This window comes from Ochotona curzoniae, unplaced genomic scaffold (genome assembly GCF_017591425.1).
Source record: "Ochotona curzoniae isolate NIBS_2020 unplaced genomic scaffold, NIBS_Ocur_1.0 contig_430, whole genome shotgun sequence".
NCBI lineage: Eukaryota > Metazoa > Chordata > Mammalia > Lagomorpha > Ochotonidae > Ochotona > Ochotona curzoniae.
The window spans coordinates 29,769,415-29,793,035 of NW_024466219.1; the positions used below are offsets into that span (position 1 = coordinate 29,769,415).

Consider the following 23,621-nt stretch of genomic DNA (forward strand, 5'->3'; position numbering starts at 1 on the left):
ACTGTCATCTTTCGTTTTGAGCAAAATTTCTCAAGCCTGCTGAAGGCAACAGGTGCTTAACATTGGGCTATCTCCTGGCTCATCGTCTGCTTCCAGCATGTGGAGAACTTGGAATGGGAAGCATATGGTGCGGCTGAACATCCAGGCCGGGTCTAGGCTTGCTTTATGAGGTGCTGAGTGGTGTAGTGACAGAAACTCTCTCTCTGGCAGTGCCGGCTTCTCCTTAGGTAAGGAGCCTCACATGGAAAATGCCACTCTGCAAAGGCACTGAATTACGAAGGCTTTCAGAGTTGGATGCAATCTTTTTTTCTTCAGGATTTGCAGTCTCTGCTCTTTGCTTAGGGCTAGGAGGGCCCTGTGGAGGCTAGGAGGGCAGGTCTCACAGCTGGGCTCAAGTTTACCAGCAAGCTTGGGCAGATGAATTCACTGTCAGCCACTTTATGCAAGATATGGCTTGTTTCTCCCTCCAGCCTCTTCCATGTCACCATGGTCTTCCCTTGCAAGGTGCGGTCATTGCAGGTGTTTCCTGCAAATTCTCAGATTTATCAAGGAAAATCTTTCAGGTCACTTCTGTGGAGAGCTTGTAGGTGATGGCCCTTTCAGAACCTGAAGAAAAAGAAGTGGCGTTTGGTCTAACAGTTAGTGCAGTGGTAAAGATGCTCGCATCCTGTATCTTGGACTTGGAACTCGTAGCAGGTTCTGCTCCTGGCTCCAGCTTCCTGCTCTTGCGGACCATAGGAGGCAGTAAGTGATGGCTTAAGTGGCTGGTTTCTGGGTTTTTGCCTCCCACATGGGAGATTGAATTGAGTTCCTGGCTTCTTGCTTCAGTCCCATCCAAGGGCTGTTGCAGGCATCTGGGAAGTGAGTCAGGAGATAGAAGTGCACTCTTCTTTCTCCTTCTCTGAAATAAGTAAGACAAAAAGTAGGAATGGTAACTCTCTGAAGCACCTGGGTGGAGGGATGGTGCTCAGGGTTCGTGGCATCTGCTGTGCCTTCCTCAGCAGAACTCAAGCTGTGTTCTTGGCGTAGAGGGCATTTCCTCCACGGGGCACTCTCTGCTTCCCTCCCTCAGTGAGAATTGTTGGTTCTGTCCTCTTTCCCCCAGGCCACGTTCCTGTAGGTTGCCTCCACTTGTCCTTCACTGTCCATTTTCATTGTGTGTGTGTTTTAAGATTTACTTGTTTCTATTTCAAAGGCAAATTTTAGAGAGAAGGAAAAAGAGAAATGTTTTATCTGCTGGTTCACTCCCCAGATGGAGCTGGGCTGGTCCAAAGCCAGGAGCCAGGAGCCAGGAGCCAGGAACCAAAATCCGGAGCTGCTTCTGTGTCTCCCAGAAGAGTCAGTGGCCTGAGCACTTGAGCCATTGTCCACTGCTTTCTCAGGGTTCATTAGGAGGAGCTGAATTGGAGCTGGAGTAATTGAGATTCCAACTGATGCCAGTGTGAGATGCTGGCATGGTAGGCTGAGGCTTAATTTTCTAAGCCATGATACTATTCCCCCTTTTTCATGGCTGATGGACTGTGAGGTGTGTGCTGCTGCTTACACTGTATCTCCCCTTTTCAGGCTGTTTTACATTCATGGCCTAGCTAGAGCTTGTTGCTGGTTAACTTTGAGTGAGTGCCTAAGTGGGGGCTTTTCAGCCCTGGAACAAGGCTTGTGGGACCTGTCACCCTGTCCTCTGCATTCTGGAACATTCCTTACAGTTAGTGCCCCTCTCAAGCATCCTGACCCTCTGCCGGATGACTCCTCATTCTCTGAACCTGATCCACTCCCCGTCCCCCCCCCCCCCGCCACGTTATCCTTGGCTTAGAGAAAGTAAGAAAAGGAGAGGGTTTCTGCAAGGGGTAGGATGTCTGAAGTGGCAGTAGGTCATAGGGGAACCACATCCGTTGGAAAATGGGGCATTATTTATCCGAGTGTGCTTGCATTCTCCCCTCCTCCCGGTGGCTTCTCAGGCAGTGTAGACATTTAGCGCGTGTGTGAGGAGATGGGCAGCGGTGCCCCTGCAATCCAGGTGTCTCCTGATGCTGCATGAGACTGGTGTTAGAAGGATGGGAAGGAGTGGGCAGGGCTGCCGTCTAAAGGTTGGATTACATGGAATCAGTCACCTCCTGAATGAGCAGACACCAAAAAGGCTACAGATTGGTGGGAGAGGACTGAGAGGGTGAAGTGGTGAGCTTGAGGAGGAGTGGGAGAATATGGGGGGGACCTGAAGGAAGATTTGGGAGTGTAAGGATGTTGAAGCACTGCCCTCCATCCCAGGAAGATGCCAAAGTCGGCCCCCCAAGACTGGAGGCTGCTGAGTGCAGGGACCAGAGGAGCCTTGGAATTCTGCCAAACAGTGGTGACGGGACTACTGACAGCCAGGTGCGCATGACCACACTCTCTCCCCAGGCTATAGTCCCGTAAGCAGAGCTAACTATAAGGATTTCTGTGCACATGGGATACTCTGGTGTAGGAGAACAGAAGCGTCTGTTTCAGGTGCTTTCCCGACCTTTGGTCTACATGTCTCAGCTTCAGTCTGACACAGTCACCCGGATGCTTCTGAAGATGCAGATTCTTGGCCCCAGAGTCTACTTCAGGATGGCTGCAACATCCAGGCTGGGGCAAAATCAGGATCCAGGAGCTTCTTCTGAGTCTTGCATGTGGTTGCCCAAACACTCGGGTCATCTTCTGCTACTTTATGAGGCTCTTCACAGGAGGCTGGGTCACAGTGGAACAGCTGGGACATGAACTAGCATCCATATAGGATGCCAGCATCATAGGCAGTAGCTTGACCTGATACACCACAGTGCTGGCTCTTGAGAAATCTGCATTTTAAACAAGTGCCCCAGGTGAGTGATGTAGGTGGGTGGTGCTCAGCAACTACTTGTCACACTTTCATGTTCCTATACATCACCTGAGGAGCTTGTGCAAAGTGCAAGTTCTGATTCAGGAGATCTGGGACAGGGCCCCAGTTCTCCAGCTCCAGGGAGCTTCTGGGTGGTGCTGGCAATATGGTCTTGGCACCACAATCAGAGGAGCAGTGTTCTCAATGACTCACTTAGGAAGTCATCATAAAGGACAGACTCCAAGTATCCACCCACATCCAAGTCCCATAGGGTCTGGCAGTCCATGTTAGCAAGACCTCCAGGTGGCTCTGGACCACTGCTGGATTCTAATAAAGGAATGGGTTGGAAGAGGAGGCAGGGCAGGTGCACCAGGGCTGGGGAACAGGGAGCTGAACTCTTCCTGGTTGCCTTGTGGGATCCTTGTCAAAGTGCTGGGGTTTGATATCCAGCTCAGGTCTGGGAGGCAGCAGTGGTGGTTTCAGCAATTGTATTCCTGCCATCCATGTGAAAGAACTAAATTGCATTCCAAGCTCTTGACCAACCCTATCTGTTGTAGGTATCTGGGGAGTAAACCAGTAAGTGGGAGCTCTCCCTCTCTCAAATGAATGAATGAATGAAGATACCTGATAAATGTAGGTACAGATTCACATACTTAGCACTTGAGCACCACCAGACAGGCAACCTTCCAAGTCAGCCCATGCACTGTTCCTCACTGTTGGGCTGCTCTCACTTTATTGTGCTCTCTGAGGTTGGGTTGTGGGGCCCTGACAGGGCAGTGCCTACCAGGACTGGACTGCCCACCCTCCAGGACTGGATGTTTAGACTGCTGGTGTAGTCTGTGTTGGGTGACCTTCACCAGGTTATTAAAGAGGCACTCTTTTGTCGTAGTCTCTCTGTGTAGCAACACCCTAACTTCCCAAGCTTGCCAAACCTTATCCCATCTTGTTGCTGTCCCCTCCCCCCAATCCCCGTGTACTCTGAGCAGGGCCAGTGTGTTGCTATTCATTTAGGGACAGATGTGAAGGATTTATGAGAAAATTGCCTTCACCTTCAGGACAACTGTCTATCTTAGGGCCCATTTAAGCAGGCCTGGACAGTCCCATAAAAGATACACTGTTACCTTTTGCTTTTTCTTTGCATTCACAGACTGTTAACTCTTAGGACAGACACACAGAGAACTGAAGATGGTTGTTGAGAAGAGGCAAGATTTGGGGTTCCCTGGTTCAACCTGCAGGCTGTGGAATAGTCCCTGGTGCTTCTAACCTCATGTGGAAGCTGGATGCTTGGGTTTATCAGGAAAATTAGGAAATATCATTGGCTCTGGGCCGCTTTTCTGACTTCCTTGCCAACAGTGAGTAGGTTAGCATCTGAGAATTGTGATTCCCTCCTCTCTAAACACATTTGTCCCAACAGGAGTCTCTTTTTTCTGGGAGCTCTTTCCCTCACCTGTCCGATGTGCCTTGCTGGGAGGTGTGGTGTTTTACCCATAAGACAGGTTCAGTGCTGCTGGCAACTTTTCCTGATCTGGCACTTTTTTTTTTAAAGATTTATTTATTTTTATTACAAAGTCAGATATACAGAGAGGAGGAGAGACAGAGAGGAAGATCTTCCGTCCGATGATTCACTCCCCAAGTGAGCGCAACGGCCGGTGCCGTGTCGATCTGAAGCCAGGATCCAGGAACTTCTTCCGGGTCTCCCACATGGGTGCAGGATCCCAAGGCTTTGGGCCGTCCTCGACTGCTTTCCCAGGCCACAAGCAGGGAGCTGGATGGGAAGTGGAGCTGCCAGGATTAGAACCAGTGCCCATATGGGATCCCGGGTGCGTTCAAGGTGAGGACTTTAGCCACTAGGCCACGCCGCTGGGCCTCCCTGATCTGGTACTGTAGATGATCCTGTAACAGATAAGGATTCACATAGCCATGGAGAGAGGCCAGATCTTTTCAGCTCAAGGTGATATCTGCACAAAAGCTTGTCCAAGTTTACAGGGTCTGCTGGCAGGTGGGTGGAGACTCAGGCTCAGTCTCGCAGCTGGGAGTCTTCCCTGTGGTTTTCTTGGTCAAGGTTCTCAATGTATTGGGACCCAAGCATGCTTCCATCAGCCCTTTAAAACCCCTCTCCTAGGATGCGTGGGGAGCACATAACTCTCCAACAGGAGGGCCACCTGGCACCTCTCCGCCTTTCTCCTCTCCGTCTCTGCCCCCTCCCCTGCCATGGCTCATCATTATTTCTTTTCAACTCATGCACATCCTCTATTTCTTGTTCCTCTGGGAGCAAGATGAATCTCTCCTTAATGTCCCTGTCTACCATTGTAGTGAAAATAAGGCAGAAGTTGGGCCCCTCACCACAGCATTCTGCCATTGTATGTGACAGTTACCAGGGAGATGAAGCAGCAAGTGTTGGATATGTGAATGAATAACAGGATGCATCAATGAGTGTAAAACATGTCAAACACAAAGAAATAGGGTTTCTGGGGGAAACGAGGTTGTGGTGGAAGGCCTAACGCTGAGCTGTGGGTGGAACTTGGATGGGAAGTCAGGACAGGTAGAATAATGTTAGCACCTATCCAGTCCTCGCACAGTCTCTGGCTTGGCCTTCACATCCTGAAGAAGGTGGGGCCTGTGGGATGTTTTGGGAGAGAGCCACCCCGGGTGATGGCTTCTTTCCTTTTCTATGTGACTATGCCCATTGGTCCACTTCTAGATTACTGACCTCTGTGTTCCATATCCGACTAGGCTTTACTCGTTGCTTCCAACTTCCCATAATTATGCCTTGATCAGGAAACCTTCTGTGATATCCCCCCTGGTTAGAATGAAATGCAGTCTTTTCAGCAATCTCATCCTACCTATATTGAGACTATGAATTTAGTACTTTTCACTAGAGAGAGCAAGGCATAAATAGACATGAGAATTCAGTAGACTGTGGCCTGCCTGAAATAGTTTCTCCATTCATTGAATGAGGGAGTGAGACTAGCACCATTCATCAGCCTCTTTTATGAGCAAACACAGTTTTCCATTGCTCAGAGATGCCTCAAGGGCCATGGGGCTATGGTGGTGCTTCAGTCCGTTTCCATATTTTGCCTGGGGAGTTTGGGAGTGTTCATTACAGAATAGTTGTTTACTGATCAGTGGTAGGAAATATTAGGTACAACTGTGCATACAAAAGAGCAAGTATTATGCCTGCCTGGTGGCCAGCCCCTCCCTGGCATGTCCAGTAACAGGGCAGCATGCCAGGCTGGCCTCTGTGGCTTGCTCATGAAAGGACTGTGTGGATAGGCTGGGGGCGGAGAAGGAGGCAAGGACATGCAGCTTGGCTTTTCCACTGATGACTCATTCTAGGGCTTGCCGACTAGTTTGGATGAGATAGGTTCTATCTAGCTACAGGAAGCTCTGTTGGTACCCTGAGTCCATCACAGAGGCAGGGGCCTGTCTTATGTTTCTGAATAGTATAGCAGCCACCTCCCTCCATGTGTCTGCTGTGTCAGAGAGAGTAGGGAGATGCGTGGGAGCATTTTGTCTGAGCCATCAGGTGCTGCAGCCTCCTCTTCACACCTGTTTTGCTCACAGCACCCAGGACCCCAGCCAGCCACTAGGGGGCTGGGAAATGTTATTTGTTGGGCCTCAGGGGCCACAAACTGGAAGATGATGAAGGACAGTGGTTATGGCCATGGGATGGGCTGGTTTCTGTTTGGTCTAGAAGGAGCAAGTCTCCTGCATCTTCTACATCCTGCGGACGAGGGAGAAGGGGGGAGTGGGATTGTAGAGAGGCACTGCCACTCCTCAAGGTCTCTGTGGAGCCATGTGAGGAGCCCAGGACTTGTAGGGACCCTGTCCCATGTTCTACATAGAGAGGGACAGTTGGGAGAGGCCACCCAGGACAACACCCACCTCCTCAATCCCTAGAAATCCTGGAGACCTCTGCAGACAGCTGGCCTTCAGTAAGCAGTTTCCCTTCGCATAGGCACAGTGATGAATCCTCCTGGTTTGGAAGGCTGTAGCTCCCATCACACATCAGGCCCCAGGGAGAATAGAGCAGTGGTGATGAATGCACAAGCCTGGAATCCACTCAGAGATTTGTTGGAGTTGGAACCCAGGGTGGTGCCATAGTAGGTGATTCAGGGCTGCCGTCTCTCTCGTGTCACACCTCGACAGAAGAGGTGTACGTTGATGGTTGGACAGCATGGAGATACACATAGCAGACTTTCAGCCTCCAGTTCCAAGGGCTGGCCCCCTGAGCTCCCAGGACATGGGAGGTGCTTGGAAGGGGGTACCGATGTGGTCGGTCAGTATGGTGCTGAGGTCCTGTACCTCATGTCCATCCACTGGTGTCACTGCCTCTGGAGTGACAGCTCCTAGGAGGAGAGAAGAACCACTTGTTTGTCTTTGTTTTGGCTCCTCTGTAGTGCTACTTCTCAGGTTCTTCCTGATGCTCCTGATTTTGGAACAAGAGCACCAATTCCATTCAGGTTTATGGGTTACTGGGGGTGACAGCTCACAGGGGATAGGATAAGAGTAAGCAGCCGAGGAGCTACTGGGGACTCTGAGCACACTGTCTTGGTGGCTCTACCTTGGAAGGGATAGCCAGGGACTACATCATCCCTAACCTGCTTCTTGGTGGTCATCCCTGGGTGCAAGTGAAGAGGGTTTGTGCCCAGTTGGGCCCGGGAGAAAAAAGCTCCAGTACCATATGGAGGAGAACCTGGCAGAGGTGGATCACAGCATTGGGGTAGTAACTGTGTGGCTGTGGGAGGCCATTTGCATAACCTCCGTGGGACACACAGTATCAGGTGCTGTTGAAGCTGGAATGGCTTTTGGCCTCTAACCCCAACCCGTGTCTCTGCTCCTTCTGCAGCTGGTACTTCCGGAATACTCCATCCACAGCCTCTTCTGCATCATGTTCCTGTGTGCACAGGAGTGGCTCACCCTGGGGCTGAATGTCCCACTGCTTTTCTATCACTTCTGGAGGTAAGTCTGCCTCACCTGGCCCCTGCCTGCTTCCTGTCCGAGTAGCCTGTTCTCCAGGGACACTGACAGCCCAGGTGGGTCAATCACCCTGTGCCTGCCTTCAGGAACTACCCCCCCTCCCCGCCCAAAGCCACCTTCCCAGGCTGCTTCTAGGCAGCAAATCTCAGCAGGGAAGGCACCTCCCAGTGGCTGCACTAACCTCAAGCCTACCTTGTAGCTCAGTGCTGGAGACAGCTGCAGCATTATCCATAATTATCCAGCAGCTGAGCAGTGGGTCAGCTGGATGCTATGTACATCCTTAGGCTGGAATATCACTGGGCAACGAAAAGAAGAACGGATACCAGCTACTGCATCGATGAATATAAGTGAAAGGAACTGGGCGCAAAAGGTCACATGCTGTATGATCCCATTTCTGTGAAAACAACCCAGAGTAGGCATATATGTAGGGACAGGAAGAACATGAGTGAATGTCAAGGGCTGGGAGGGAGTGAGCGATGGCCAATGGGTACAGAGCTTTCTATGTGGGGTGAGGGGAATGATCTGCTGTTAGATGATGGTGCTGGCTACCCAGCTCTGTGAGTAAATACTGCACAGAGTGGCCTGGAAGTGGCCTGGGTGCAGTCTGTCACCAAGAACCCACTCTTAGATGCCTGGTCAGGATTGACTGTGGGAGCCACTGACCTGTACATGTGGCCTCTCAGAACTCCCTCAGCAAGTGATTGACAGGCAGCTCATGAGCAGGAGATTTGGGCCTGGGTGCTTGGAGGCGAGCAGGGCACAGGTTCTCAGGGTAGTGACTCAGTGTCCTGGGCTCCTTCATGGCCTGGACTGGTTCGCACGGAGCAGCTGCAGATGTGGTATTTCGAGGCCTCTTTCCTGCCTCCTGCCTTCCACCTACTGTGATTTCACTTACCCCCAGCTCCTCCTGGAAGTGCTCTGTCCCTGTACATGGTCAGCATCAACTTCGCCATGCTGGGTATCTCTCTCAGAGAAGAACCTATACATTTATTGCATCCTAAGGTGGGAGGCCCCTCCCAGGGCACTGGGGATTTTCAAGGGGAATCTGGGTGGGAGATCCAATGCAATGAATTTCTAAGTTAAATGGCAGGTAGAGTGGTGTGGAGGCAAGGTGGCCCTGCCTCCACCACACCTGCAGCTCTGCTGGAAGGAGTCCCTTCTTGGTGCCTCCAGATGGCAGCAAGTGACACACTCTTTCTTCTATATGTCAGAGCAGTTGTGTGCGTATCCGAGTGTCCTTCCTGTTAGGAGGTGGCCATCAAGCCACACTGTAGAGGTGCCCAACTCTGACACTGGTGGAAGGCAGATAGCTGCTGGTCACTGGAGTCCTGTGCCGGGAGGGCGAGGCGCAGGCAATGCCTCAGAGTCCCTTATGTTGCTTCCCTGTTGTCCTCCAGGTATTTCCACTGTCCTGCAGACAGCTCGGAACTCGCCTACGACCCACCGGTGGTTATGAACGCAGACACCCTAAGCTACTGTCAGAAGGAGGCCTGGTGCAAGCTGGCTTTCTATCTTCTCTCCTTCTTCTACTACCTTTACTGGTGAGTCACTGCCCTGCCTGGTGAGGAGGACTTTGTCAACCAGGGGAAGGAGATTTCAGGCTGGTCTTGAGGAGGTGGATGAGACTAGGGGCGTCTTTGTGGCTACCTGGGCGTGATTACACTTAGGTTTGGTAACAAGAGCTTCTGTATGAAAAGGGGAGGGCCAGAAGGTCCCATAGGAGGCCTTGTGCTGCTGTGCTCTTGCTTAGAGCCACACATGGAAAACTCCTGCTGCTGTTGCTATCCTCCCTCTCCACCTCAGGAGCGAATCAGCAACAGAACAGTAGGCTGCTGATTCCTCCCAGTTGAGCTTCCTGCTTTTTGGGGTTCCATGGAGTGCTTCCCTGCTTACCTATGGCCTCAGGTCATAGCCTCATGGTCCCTGGCCCCCTCTCCTGATGGTAAAATTTCTGGGATTTCACATCAGATACCCCACAGTGGTGATCATGCTTCATGGTGTGACATGTACAGTCATTATATTGATGCTCTCCATTCTTCCCAGATGACATAAGGCCATCCTAATTCAGTGGAACCTGCTGACTTGGCAATTTCATTTCAGGAATCTTCCTTCTTCTCACGTCTGCACTCAGAACCTCCTGGCTAAGCAGGGAGCTTTAGCAAATGGCCTTTTGGTTGGACATCCCTCGCCCCGCTCCCCAGAGAGTGCCTTCTCTGAGCATGTTTCCTTCATCCTCTCCCTGTTGGGGCTCATCTCTGAGGCTTCTCAACCTGTCACCCTGCAGGCCCCACCCAACCTCTGGCAGGGCCATAGACATTTTCAGCTATCCCAGCACTCTCCAGGGGGCATGGCTGACACTAGGCAGGTGAGGAAGAGGAAGGGTGGGGATGTCAGGTTCCATGGCCACCTCAGGATGGGATCAGGCTATGACAGGGGTTGTGGGAGCTGAATGTCTGTCCCCAGAGATGGCATTGTCCTTCCTCTAAGCCAGAAGCACAGAGTTGGTGCTTTCCCTGAAGCCCATGGGGAGGGAGGCCGATGGATTTCCACAGGGGAATCAAAGCAGCTCAATGCCTGCTCAGCTGTAGGTGGAAGGATGGCGCGGGGTGGTATTAGCAGCTCCTGGCCATTGGTGGATGGGCTTGTGTCACCATGCATGGTCCAAGCATTTTGTTTGACTGTTGATTTCCTGGCCATTTCTTTACCTTGGCACCGTCTTTATATTACATCCATTCCTTCTTTGTTTCCAGAACAGGATTGGAAGCAATTGCTGCTTCTACTACACTGCCACCCTAGGTGGTAGTCTAACTGTGCTCTCATGCATTGTTGAACTTGACCTCTCGGGGATGCTGAAAAGCACAGTTTCTTGCACCTGCAAGCCCCAGATTCGGAGCTGGGGAAGAGCACAGCTCCATGTATCCAGGCTCTGTGTGTATGCAGAGTCATCCTTGAGCTGAGCACAGGCTCAGGCAGTAGTGCTTGGGAAGGCAGCATTGGGTATGGAAGGGTCTCGGATACTGAGGGGATCCTGAGGACTTGGGAAACGTTAAGGAATTTGTCCGAGATCCCAGATAATGCATAACAGTTTTTCTGGCTCTCCTGGGCCTTAGCTCATTTTCCTATGCTAATCATGAGTCTCCATCTGCTGCCACCCCCTTCTCAGTGTGCCTTTGGACCAGTTGATATTTTTGGGTCCCTTACGATATGGACCAGCTAATAATAATAAACCCCTCAATTTAGGATTGGGCTACATCCTGCTAGATTCTCTGCCCCTATAACTTGAAAACTGCCTACAATGCAGTTGACCACACTAAACCTCCTGAACATCATGACTTAGCTTAGCTGACTTTATACATTCTCAGAGATTTGCCTGCAGCTGGGGCAAAATCATCCAACATGAGGCCTATTTTATAATAAAGCCTTGAATAGCCCCTCTGAATGATCAAAGATAATCTTGAAAGTTGGAAGACTGTTCAGCTGTACCATGCTAAGTCAAGGATGGTCCTGCATTAAAGACTGGTTCTAGCTGGGAATGGTCGTGAGAATTCTGCCTGCTCAACAGTGAGATCTTTGTAAGTCTATAGGAGGAAACAGACCTGTGATCCGCTCCTGAAGCAGCACCACTCGCCTGCCCAGTTCTTCTGGGGGCATACTTCTCCCCAGGCTTGTTTCTCTCAGCTGCAGTTACACTGTGGGTGATCTGTCCCTTGAAGGCTGAGAACTCATCTGTGTCATGGACTTCTGCATCTACAGTGCCCTGGCCAGTGCCCAGTGCTTAGCAGTAGCCCATGGACTCCTTGCTTGTTGCTCCAGCGTGGCTGTATGTGTCTTGAAAGGCTGGGCCTGCCTTCAGTCCCTGTAGCCCTCCCCATGGTGTTCCCCAGTCCTGAGGGTACCTGCCATGCAGCAGATACTCAACAAATGTTCAAGGGAAGCAGGAACATAGATGGGGAAGGAGAGACAGCTGCCATGAGGCGCAGTACTGGTGTGAAGGAAGCGCTGGCTTTGCAGTTGAAATGTGGCTCTTCACCTTGAGGATCATGAGCGATGTACTTCCAATCTTCTCCTTCTCCCAAGGGGAGTAAGCAAATCCTCTGGCTCCGCAGCTGACCAGTGATGCTCTGGGTTGACAGGTTCTGGGAGATGGAACATCAGCTACTGAGTAAAGTTCCTTCAGTCTTCCCAGAGGCATAGGATTAAAGTGAAACACATTTTAGTTTATTCCTTTTGGTTTTGCTTCTTAAACCAATCTTTTTCTCATTGTAGAATTATAGGATGTGAAAAGCAGGTAGTTTTTCTTTCTGCCAAATAGACAAAAGTGGCCTCTTTTGGTGCAGATCTCATTTGTTAGCCCTGCATAATTAACCTGAAGCCTCTTCTGAGAGCACAGGAGACTTGTCTTCCCTGCTTACCCTGCCTAGTATTGGTATTGGGGCACTGCCATGATGTGCAGAGCCTGCTAGAAGCAGGAGGGTCAGGCACCTCATTTAAATTGTACGCCCCGAGAGTATTTGCCCTATATTGGCCCTGGCCACAGTCATGTGGACCTTTCTCCTGGTACTAATGTATCATCCAGCTCAAGCTGTGAGTTGCTGGACATAGCTATCAGGTGAGCACGCAGTTGTTGGTGACGTAAGCAGTCCTATGCATTCCCCTTTTCTCCCCAAGACCTGCTGTGCAATAACAGGAAAAAGAGTAACAGCCATAATAACTATCCTGATGAGAATAATATTGTGTGCTTACAGCAATTACATCATTCATGCTCTGCTAACAGATGTTCATTGTGGTTTTGTGGGAAGTAGTCAAGGCCCCGTAGTGGGGTGGGTACAGTGCTTTGGTGGGGTGGTGAGAAGTGGAGAGGTCCTCTCGCCTTTGGGAGGTTGTCCTGAACTCATCCCAGGCTCTCACTAATACTTTCTTTTCCCTTCCTCTTTGCACACAGCATGATCTACACTCTAGTGAGCTCCTAACTCAAAATCACACACTCAACTCATCAGAGACTAAGATGGGCCAAGCCAGAAAGTTCACTTCTGCGAGTAACATCAGAGCGGGAACCAGAGTGGGCACGTGTGGGCAAGAGGCCACATAAGCATGACTGATCAGGTGCCAGAAGCCAGCAGCAGCTGGGAGTGGAGCTACCCTGTGGATCTGGTGTTGCCCCCTGTGTCCCAATCTGTAGTGGTGTTCAGATCCCACACCTGGTGGTTGTACTGCGTGGGGAGGAAGTGACAAAATCCTGTCATCATAGAGTGCTGCTTCCAGGATCCACTTCAGCCAACCCCCCACCTGTGAGTCCAACGCTGACTTCCTGAACTACGGGAGTGGGGACCATGGAAGGATGGGTGGTGCTTGCAAAGGAATGGAAGGAACCAGAGTCAAGGTTACATCTGCAGGACCCCCCCGAAGGCTGCAAGGATGCTCACGAGTGCTGCAGACTCTTGTGTTCCTTCCAGATCTGAGTTTTGCCTCCAGCCGTGGGACATCAGCCTCAACACCCCACTGTGTGTGAGCACAATGGCCTAAGGACTCCAGGAGTCTGGTTGGGGCAGTTCCCTGGTATAATGAGTTCTGTGCCAAGACAGGTGCATCAGAGGAGGAAGTGATAAATGGAGGAACTAAATGTCCCAGGCTGGCAGATACTTGGAGGGGCTGCTCTGCCAGTGGGCAGCCAGGCAGCTGGACAGTGAGACAACATGATGATAACCATGGTTCTGACACTGCATCGTTGAGCTGTGTGGTTTAACACAAGGACATTGGCTTGTTTAGAATTTTCCATGTGGCGTGTGGGCTTATATGCAAGAGCATACATGATGACAAGGTTGAGATGTTGGGATGTTCAAGGTGGGCACAGTGATTGTGGCCTTGACTCCTCATACCTCCTTGTTTTCCTACTGTTGGGCATACTTGAGCTATTTCTACATGTGCCCGGTTTCCGTGTGAAACCTGTGACTCGAGCTTATGAATGATGTTTGGGTAGCATGTTGTGTGCTGTGTTTAAAATGCAGTGACAACTTGAGTGCTCACCTAACGGCTCTTGCATTTCAGCCCCATCCTGGGCTGGATTCATCTCCCTCTGGTTGGCAATTTGGGAGGGAGAAGAAGCAAATCTTTCCAAAACAGCATTGCACTTCTAAAAATTCTATGCATATCTTGGCTCAGTGGCTAATGGTGTGAAATGGCAGAATTCACAGCGGCATTTCCAGGAGGAGGCTTCCTTCTGGCCAAGGCTCTTTCTCCCAACTGGGGCACTGCTGGCTGGGGGACAGAGTCGATCCTGCTTGGGCTGCATACCAAGTGGACCAGCCATGCTTTTGCCGAAAACAGCCTTGGCCATGAGGCTGCTGACAGCAGCTGTTGCCCGCCCCCCCCTTGTGGATGCACCTGCCGAGAGAGGGCTGCGTTGCTTCACCCTGTGAAGCTGAGTGGCTTTTATTTCTGCTTCGTTCCAGAAAGGTTGGAGTGCCTTCTGACGGGAGACACGAGGGCATGGAGCTTGTCAAAGCAGGGCATTCAGACTGACCAGGGACGAGGACACAGAGTCACCAGCTTCCTACAGGTCTCTGTCTAGGGTTAAGCATTAAGTTGGGAGTCATTATACTAGTATCAAATAATACTAATTCAACCTGACCCCATGCTTTGCCTTCTGGGCCAAGTTGAATTAGCATTCCCACTTGACCCTCACCACAAGCCCGTGAAGTTAATGCTGTACTTTTTGTATTTGTCAGAAAACTGAGGTCCAGAGAAGGTACATGGCCTGCCTAAGGTCACACAGCAACTGCAAGTCCTTTTTGTCCCCAACGAAAGTTGGCAAATAGCTTAAGGTCCTGTGTGGATTTGCTTGGGATTGTTGACTTTTTTTTTTTTTCTGAGAAAAGAAACTGAAAATTAGAGCTTGAAGGGTAGCACTTGGTGGCCCGTTTTCCTTTGTGTTCTGACCTCAGATTGGATTTACTGCGAGAGGTTTTTTTTTTTTTTCCCCTCTAAAGTGATCCTTTAAAAGCTTTGAGATGCAGGTCTCCTTTAGGTAGCCCTTATATTTATAAAACAGACACGTGCAATTATTTCCCTTCCATAGGTGGTGATGGGAAATAACCCTGTGATCTGTTGGGAGTTGCAAAAAACATCAAGTTCCTAGGAAAAGCTGCTCATGATGCTAAAAATACATGGCCTGGGCACCGGAGTGAAAGCACAGGTCAGGTACCAGGTGCCCTGCCCAGTGCTCTGATGGCACAGGTTGGATACCAGGCGCCCTGCCCAGTGCTGTGATGGCACGGGTCAGGTGTCTTGTCCAGTACTCTGATGGCAGTTGCACCCATATCCACAAGGAACCTGCAAAGCAAGGTTTGATTCTTATCCCCAGTTTGCCAATGAGGATGCCAGTGAGTCTCAGGGCAGGTGAGGACAAGCCTGGTGTGGCAGCACGATACTGCCAAGAGGCGTCCAACAGTAGCTGGAGTTATCAATGGAGGTGTCGGGCACAGTTCCTCATGCCTCTCTCTCAGCCCCACAACAAAACCATGAGGCCGATTCTGTCTGTTTTACAGATGAGCAAACTGGGACAAGGAGAGCTTGCAGGAATGCACAGCCAGAAAGGCTGTGTAGCAGCTGTAGCTGGGGTTAAGCCAGGACTGCCTCTGCTCCCACAATTTTGCTTGTTTGGAGATCTTTGCCTCTCGATGTGTCTCCTATGGAAATGACTGAAGAGCAGGGGGAGAGTGACACTGGGGAGATTCCTCCGTGTTTCTCAGAACTGGGGTCATCACAGAGGAATGTGCTGGAGCTGTGAAGGCTCATTGGGGGCATAGATGGAAGGTGCTGCTGGGAAATGGGTCCCTTTTCCCCTTAGGGCTGAGTGGGCCCTGGGGGAGTCACCCATGCTCTTTTCACTTAGGTGGGAAAAGGATGAACCACCACACCAGCTTGCTCTCCAGGTTAAATGGGGGCTGGCAGTGGCACAAGGCTTAGGATCCATGGCGCCATCAGAGTACCCTGGGTTCAAGTCCAGCTCTGATTACAATTCTAGCTTCCTGCCAGTGTGTACCCTTGATGGGAGCTGGTAAATGGCTGAGCTAGTTGGATCCCTGCCAGCCATGTTAGAGACTCAAGTTGGGTTTGGGGCTCTTGGTTTCAACATTGTCTGGCCCTGACTGTTGAAAGCATTTGGAGAGGATCTGAGAGAATGGAAATTTTGATTGATCTGTCATTTGTCTGTCTTTGTCTCCCTGCCTTTTAAATAAAATCTAAAAAATCAAATGAATTTGTCTCTGCAAATAACTTACAACAGTGCCCAGCATGTGGTAAGTGCTGCTTATGGAATCTTTCTCGTCACCCCCACTTTGTTCTGTGTCTGTGTCAGGGCAAGGTTCCTTCCCATGGAGGGACCACTGAAGCCTGTTGGCCCCATGGGAGGGCAGTGAAGATCCCAGGACCCAACCATGCCCATCTATAGCACTTGAATGAAGGTTGGGCCAGGACCTGACTCCTCTCTTGGCCATGTTCTCTGGCTTATGATGACAGCTCCTGCTGGACCCCTGCTACGATGGCTGCTCTGCATGATGCTGGACATCTGTGGCCTCATGTCATTCCCACAGTCATCCTGGAAGGTAGGAATGACTGTCAACAAGTGGTAGTTGGAAGAAGCCAGGCCTCTCGAGTCAAGCATGTGAGCCCACAGTCCATAAATTGGAGAGCCTAGATTCCAATCCCAGCCTTTGGGACTCTGAGGCCTTGGTCATGTTTGCATCCCTGAAAGAGCGGTGGGGTTCAGGGAAGGCAGCAGGACATGACAGAGAGGATAGAGATGTGGCAGGAAAGTGGGCTGACCTGAGAAGTGGCTCTGCTGACCTCCCATGTTCCACAGCCAGGCAGCGCAGGGTGGGTGACTGTCATTGAAATGATCTGGGCTGTATGATCTTGGGCAAGCTGCTTCATCTTTCTGAGACTGAACATGCTGCTCTCTGAGATGGGGGTCGCAGTGCCTCCTGTGGAGTGCTGTTGTGGCATGTTAGGTACAGAGAACTTGCAGCTGAGAACCTGTTTCAGGATGACAGCTCAAGAAATCTCTCAGGAACGCTCGTCTCTGCTCACTGTTTTTAGACTTGCTAGTTGGCACCACTGTTGAATAAAGTTGTTGTCAATATGACAGTTTTGTGCTGTGTGAGAGATGAATGCAGCCGGCCAAATGCCCTGGCAACAATTAATTGCGACCCATGCTGGGCCATCGCCCAGATCCTCTACATAACTCTCTCTTTCTGGACTTGGACTGCTTGATTCACAGCTGTGCTCTGGGCAGGACATTCTCCATATCTTGGAGTTGTTGATCCAAGCTGGACAGTTTGGGACTGCCTCTGTCCCTGGGACTCTGAAGACTGGTGTTGCTGTGAGTGATTGAGGGGGGATCCAGGAGTATGCTCTTAGGTCACCCCAGGCAGAGGGGAGCAGGAACCCACCAAGGGGGTGATGCCTCAGGACACAGTCAGGCTGCTAGGGGGAGGGGGGCAATTTGCAGCTTTGTCCCAGTTTCAGAGCAGGGAGCAGTCTTGCCTAGTGGGGAGCTGCATCTGTAGAGGCAAAGACCCCAGGGCTGACCCCTTGGCTCAGGGGTTTCAACTGCTGCCTATGAGCCAGAAATGGACACAGGCTTAGCAAAGGCACAACAAAACCATATTTTCTAAGTTTTGACCCTGGCTGATTTATCGTCCCTTCTGCTCGCACTTAATTGTGAGGTAGTTCTAAAGATCCCTGGAGGGGCTTCCTGTGCTGTGAACCTGACCTCTTGATGACCACATGATGCCTTTTTCTTCCTTCCCAGCTCATGGTGTGTTAGTTTAGGCAGGCTTGTGACAGCTAGCTGAACAGTTGTCATACGCAGCTATTGGTAAAGCTGGAGTTATATAACTTAAGTAAGTTATATTGAAATAAGGATGTTAGTCACAACGCATCCCTTCCTCCTTCACTGCTGTTGTGCCTTTGCATGTGCGGTGGCAACGCTAGGCAAGCATCCTAGGTATCACTTAGAAGTGTTCCACAGTAGCCAGAAACTGGCTGTGGGGACAGTATTTAAACCACAGAAGACGGTCGGTGCTTCAGATTAGGTTCCTTCCCCTCTGTCACCTCTGTGAGTGTGAGTGAAGCCTCTACCAGTACACACTTCCAAGGGTAGGCATACCTTGTGACTTACTGTGGGAGCGGGGAGCGCCCAGGCCAGCATCATCACCCCTAGTGCTGCACAGTGGGTATGCTTGTCACCATCCCACAGCAGTGATACCTGTGGTACTGCCACTTTCACTTTTTTTGCTCCCCTACAGGCGGTAGAAATACTACTTGTTGGGTGCTGTTGCACTGCAGGATATGATGGCTTGGTGCTGTGGAAAAGGTAAGTGTAACATCTTTCAGGGTGAAAATGCTTTTATACTTGGACCTTAGCAGTACTGTTCTTGACGTAACCTGAGGCCTTCATTCTTCCTTTGGAATGGACCACTTTCTAGTAGGTTTCTGTCCTTGCCCTTAGCCCTGTGCTGTTTCCCACTTACTGTCTCTGACTTCATTCAATACAACGGCACTCATTGATCCTGCAAGGCCATGGAGTGGGTAAGGATTAAAGTTACAACCAGAAAAGGATATTGAAAAAGGAAATCAGAAACCTAGACCTACTAGAAGAAATAAAATCGGTATAAATTGAAAGTCTCACAATGGGCTGAAAGAGAAAGAACATATAAGAGGTGAGTGTGGGACAGTTGGGGCCATGAGCTGTAGTGGACAGTGCGTGTTCATGGACTGTAAGCTCAGGTAGCTGCTGGTGGGATCTGCCTTCCAGGAAGGTGTGATGTGTTAGACATATTAACTCTCTAGTAGAGTGATGGAGGCTGGCCCTAGTGTCCCTGGCTGTCCCCTATTCACCATGAGAGCACTGTTCAGCTTGCAGCCATGTGCTTCAAGAAGGACATTGAGAATCTGAGCCTGCCCGAAGCAGGGCATTCAGAGTCCATTTCATAGGCTTGGGTGGAGAAGTTTCTGGAAAACTGCTTACAAAGAGTTAAGGTTCCAAGGGGGAAGAGGGCAGGGATTAGAGGAAAGCACTCCCACCCTATCTCTTCTTCAAGTGGTAATTGGAGCAGTTGCGTCCCAGCACAAGTTCTGGAATGGTGTTAGCATAAGGGATGTTGTGGGGTACAACACCTGTGGCACTGCTGAGCAAAACACATCATGGGCTTCCCACACTCTGACCAAAGGAATCTTCCATCAGAAGCTTGGGGAGAGGGATAACAGTTGGTAGGGCATGTCCTGGGGAATGCAGTTGGGGGAGACACCAGATGGAACTTGTCAGAGTCCATGGTAGGGTGAGGGACTGTGTGCTCATTAGGATGGGATGGGTTCTCCAAGTAGAAAGTACAAGGGGACAAGGGGATGTGGGAGGGAGCAGGGCATGGCCCAGGCGGGACAAGGGCACTGGTAATCATGAGTCCCCATAATCCACATGCAGCAATGGCCAAATGGATGGGTCCTTTGGAGATGAGCATTTATCTATGTAGCCCCAACACTGGGTACTGTCCCTAGAAGGCCCTCAGGAAATAGCTGTTGAATCACATTGGAGATTGAGAATCTGTGGGCAGCAGAAATTGCCCCGGGGTCCCAAGGAGGACCAAGGGAGGCAGAAGGTTCAGCCTCTGGGAGGCCCAGTGCAACCTGCATCCCAGAGACATCCTGTTGGACCCAGTGGCAATGAAGCAGGCAAAGCCATGTCCTGAGTGTAGGCAGCTTGTTGCTTGCTGCTGCAGGAACCACTGGAGTCACTAAAGCTCACGGCTGTAAACAGAGGCTTTAAGAGATCTGTTCTCCAGAGCCACAGAGGGACTAACTAAACTCTGCCACCCTTTGGAGGCATCACACTTGAGAAAACTTTGGCCAATGGAGAGAAAGCCAGGTTTATGGCTGCAGTTCATTGGCTTCTGAGAGTCTGGTTGTGGCTAGGGAAGCTTCCAGTGGGGAACACACACTGGAAACCTGTGTGTTGTTCACTCGGTGTCTTGGAGCTCGTCTGAAGCCCATCACTAGCTCAGCTTTTGTCCAGAACTTCTGGCAGAAAACAGGGGCTCAGTAGCTGCTCCTCGGCCTGCAAGCCTCCAGCAATGCTCTCAGTGGAGCCGTTTAAGGCCAAGGGAGTGGGTGAACACAGTGACTTCAGCCCTGCTCACCTGCTGTGGGTTGAGTGGGATTTCATGCTGTTGTTGAAATGCATTCTTAATGTTTGATTGATTAAACATGGAGCTGTTTAAGTGCTTGAGAACTGGGGCTGATGGGAAGGAAGTCTTTGTGTCTTTAAGGTGAGCCCTTGGAGATGTTGAGAAAGAGGAGAGTTTGACTTAAGTTTCAGCTTTGGTTTTCTGTCTCGCTTCCTGGCTCGCCATAGCTTGATGCTGCCACACCTGCCAAGCTGGGATTCTGCCACATCCTGAATCCATTTTTCATTGTAAGGTGAAGTGATACTCTGTCTCAAAGAAGCTCTTCTCAGGTATTTCAGTTAAAATTATGAAAAGTGGAATAATATGTCACCTCTATAGGCTTTCCTCTCTTACTCATCTCCAATTTTGGGGGAGTTGGTAAGTCCCAAGGGGAGAAGGAGAGCAGATAAGATTGAGCTGGGCCAGTGATATCTGGCCTGGGCTCAGTGGAAACACTGTACTCCATCCACCACATGATTCCTCCTTCTGCCTGCTTCGAGGAGAGACTGAAGGCCTGGGGTGGGCATTGGGGACAGGATGGTGAATATTCCAGAGGGGTTAGTGTTGGCTCCAGGAAGAAGCCTGTGCAGTATGCTTGGGAATCTTAATCAGCTGTGTTCATGGGTTTGAATTGGGCCACTGGGTCTGTGATGTTAAGCAGGACGTGGATCAACTCTGTCTGTACTGGTCTTGAGGTGAGAAGGATCTAAACTGAGATTCTGACTCCCCATCTTGTTGGCTGTGTGGTGTCGACCATATTACCTTACCTTTCTGAGTCTCAGTTTACTCCTTTGTGAGATAGGCATGCTAATGAGTCTTGCTGCAAGAATGAAATGAATCCTGAATAAGATTATTTATATGAATTCAAATATGATATGGAAAAGCACAGGCAAGGGGCTGTTCAAATCACAGAGGACTTTGCATTTTCTCCTGCGTTATAGAGTCCATTTAAAGTAGAGCTGTTTCTGGGTCTGTTGGATGGAAGTACTGGAGAATTTGGCCTCTAGAAAGAAAAGGGTGTTGGTTGCTGCCCAGTTCTACTTCTCCCATTTAAGACGCTGTCCTCGGCTTGGTGGATTATCCTTTCCTGTGTAAGGACTAGGGGCAAGTAAGGGTAAAGGCCATTTAGACACAGTTGTGTGGACCCCTCCCCCCCCCGCAAGGTAATTTTTTTCCTTTGTAACTAAAAATACAAATATTTAAGTGAGAACTTTGTCAATTTGGGTAACTTTCACTGAGACAGAAAGATAGAGAATGAACTCTATTTAGACAAATTACCTAGGTCATTTTCAAAATGGTATCATTATATCATTCCCCAGATTTTTTTTTTATTTTCACATTCCTAGAATATTTTCTCTAAGATTTTTGTAATCAAATTTATGACAAAGATTGATCTAGTGGTGAGTGGTCATCAAAGCTCCTGCTACCGCATGTCCTCAGGAACACTCATTTTACCAAGTTTTAATTTTCCAAGTCAAATGTGGACTACAAAAGTCTCTATCAATGTGCGGTTTATTCAGTAATTTTTAACAATGGAATGTCTCAGACAGTGGGACTTTTATTTGGTGACTAATGCTTTGCTAATTTTGCATTTTCCTCCGTATTGAATTCTGCAGTTTCCATTGCTATCAGCATGAGGTGATTGTCGATTGTGTTCATCTGTCACATGTTTTATGATGAACTGCTTTAGGTACTGTCAGATTTATTTTACCCAGATTCTTTTTCCTATCAGAAATAGTAACGTTCGTTGGATTTAGAAACACTGTTGTTACTTGTTAACAAACATATGATAGCAGTTGTTTTCGGATATTTCTTGATGGCTTTTTCGGCCATCACTGTGTCTTTAGCTAATCCAGGTCAGTTCTGCCTCTTTCTGCTGGAGCAAAGTGAAGAGATTAGAATCACCATAGGGAGTGTCTGGACATCTGCAGCTGATTGCAGCGTTAAGAAGAGATGGGAAACATGGTGAGATTTAGGCTTTACAAAGTCCAGTCTACCTTTAGATTGAAGATTGGAAAACAAAAAATGGTTGAAAGATGCAAGTGCTGTAAAACCCAGTTGAGAGACAGATTGCCAACACTACAAGCATTGTAAGAATTCCATGAATTCCACCTCATTTTCTCTCACAACAATTGTGTAGTGCAGGTATCATCACGATTCCCATTTTACAAATGAGACACCAAAGCACAGTAAGATTCAAGACCTCATCCAAGGTTACCAGGTAGGAAGGCAAAGGTGAAGATCTAGGGTTTCAGCTTCTCATTGTTTTCTGACACAAGAAAAAGGGGTAGAAGATTTTGAGAAGTACTATGAGGATAAGTAAGTGAGGGGACTTGGTAAAAATGATGTATTTTTGGCTTTTAAGAGCTTAAGAGAGAGTAATTGTTTTGTTTTGAGGGGGAGAGAAAGGTCATGTTGAGTTGGGTGTTGTTGAGTAGGTGAGGGCATTATAGTATGGCATAATTAAGCATCTAACTCCAGTTGATGCTTGACAGCTGGTGTCTCCAGTGCCTGTCACTCTCCTTCCTCTTTTGCTCCGCTCATAAGCCTGCCAATAAGGTTGCAACATCCTTCCTTAACACCTGCTAGAAGTTTAGAATCTTGGCCTGCATATGAGATCCCTGCCTTTGTTGTAACCCCTGACTACAGCAAAAGCCAGCCTAGTAACCCTCCGTTCTCTTTAGCCATTTTGGAGGCTGTCCTCCTAATCTAGGAGGTGATTAATCTCTTCAATCCTTCTTAGTTCATATGTGGCTTCGTCAGCCTCAACATTCAAACCAAAATTTGGGTTAGGAGTTGATCTGACCTTCTTCCCAGGGAGACGAAAACCATGGTAATGGGTTTGTCAGATTCAAGGATTGACTTTTTAGACTCTTGTTAGCAGTAGTGGGTGTTGGGAGAGGTGAGAATAGAGCAGGAAGGTGAATATTGTTCCTCTTGGGTCTGAATGAGCAACCTGCAGGCACACATGTGCACACTCTTGCGCTGTTGATCTTTGAGATTTGTTAGATATTACATTGAATTCCAAAATCACATGGGGAGGTGGAGAGTGAGCGACATGCCCAAGGTTAAGTGGTGTGAGTGTCTATGCCACTTATTGCAAATTTCATTAAGCAGAACTCCTGCGGTTTCTGCCAATCATATGTGGTCAAGTGAATGGATGTCCCAGGAAAGGGATTACCCGTTCTAGGCTGTAGGTACAACAATCTAAGGTGGTAAAATTAAGCATGGCAGGAAAATTGATTTGAATATTTACTTGGGTACACAATCACAAAAACAGTCCAAACTGTTCTAATTATCATTGCTGGTCAATAGAAATCCCAAAATGCAGTGAACAGATAGCAACTAAAAGCCTTAAGGGCTATGCAAGATTCTCTGAGTATCAGTTGTTAAATTGTTTGCTTCCATTTTTTTTTCCACATTAAATCTTAGCATTCCATAGCTTGCTTTATAGCTAGAAGCAGATTTTTTTTTCTTGTCAGGTGACATGAGTACAAATCCTAGAGGGTGGGTTTGTGGCAGATGTGGATCTCAAATGTACACCCAGCCCCTTCTGCCCATCAATGGGAGGACAAGAAGCCAGATTTCCC

General features: G+C 49.4%; 1 protein-coding gene across 4 annotated transcripts in view; it reads left to right on the top strand.

Moving 5' to 3' along the window:
* CNIH3 (cornichon family AMPA receptor auxiliary protein 3) overlaps positions 1–16,053 on the top strand; it is a 93,426-nt gene extending 77,373 nt beyond the window's left edge. For 2 of the 4 annotated variants that reach the window (XM_040985759.1, XM_040985761.1), the window contains 3 exons: positions 7,680–7,792; positions 9,208–9,351; positions 12,753–16,053. In XM_040985759.1, the coding sequence (XP_040841693.1) occupies positions 7,680–7,792; positions 9,208–9,351; positions 12,753–12,780 (285 nt within the window). In that variant the 3' untranslated portion in view covers positions 12,781–16,053. Of the gene's footprint in view, positions 1–5,208; positions 5,225–7,679; positions 7,793–9,207; positions 9,352–12,752 lie in introns of all 4 variants that reach the window. The other 2 variants (XM_040985760.1, XM_040985762.1) reach the window with 2 other exon arrangements.
* Positions 16,054–23,621: the final 7,568 nt, after the last annotated feature.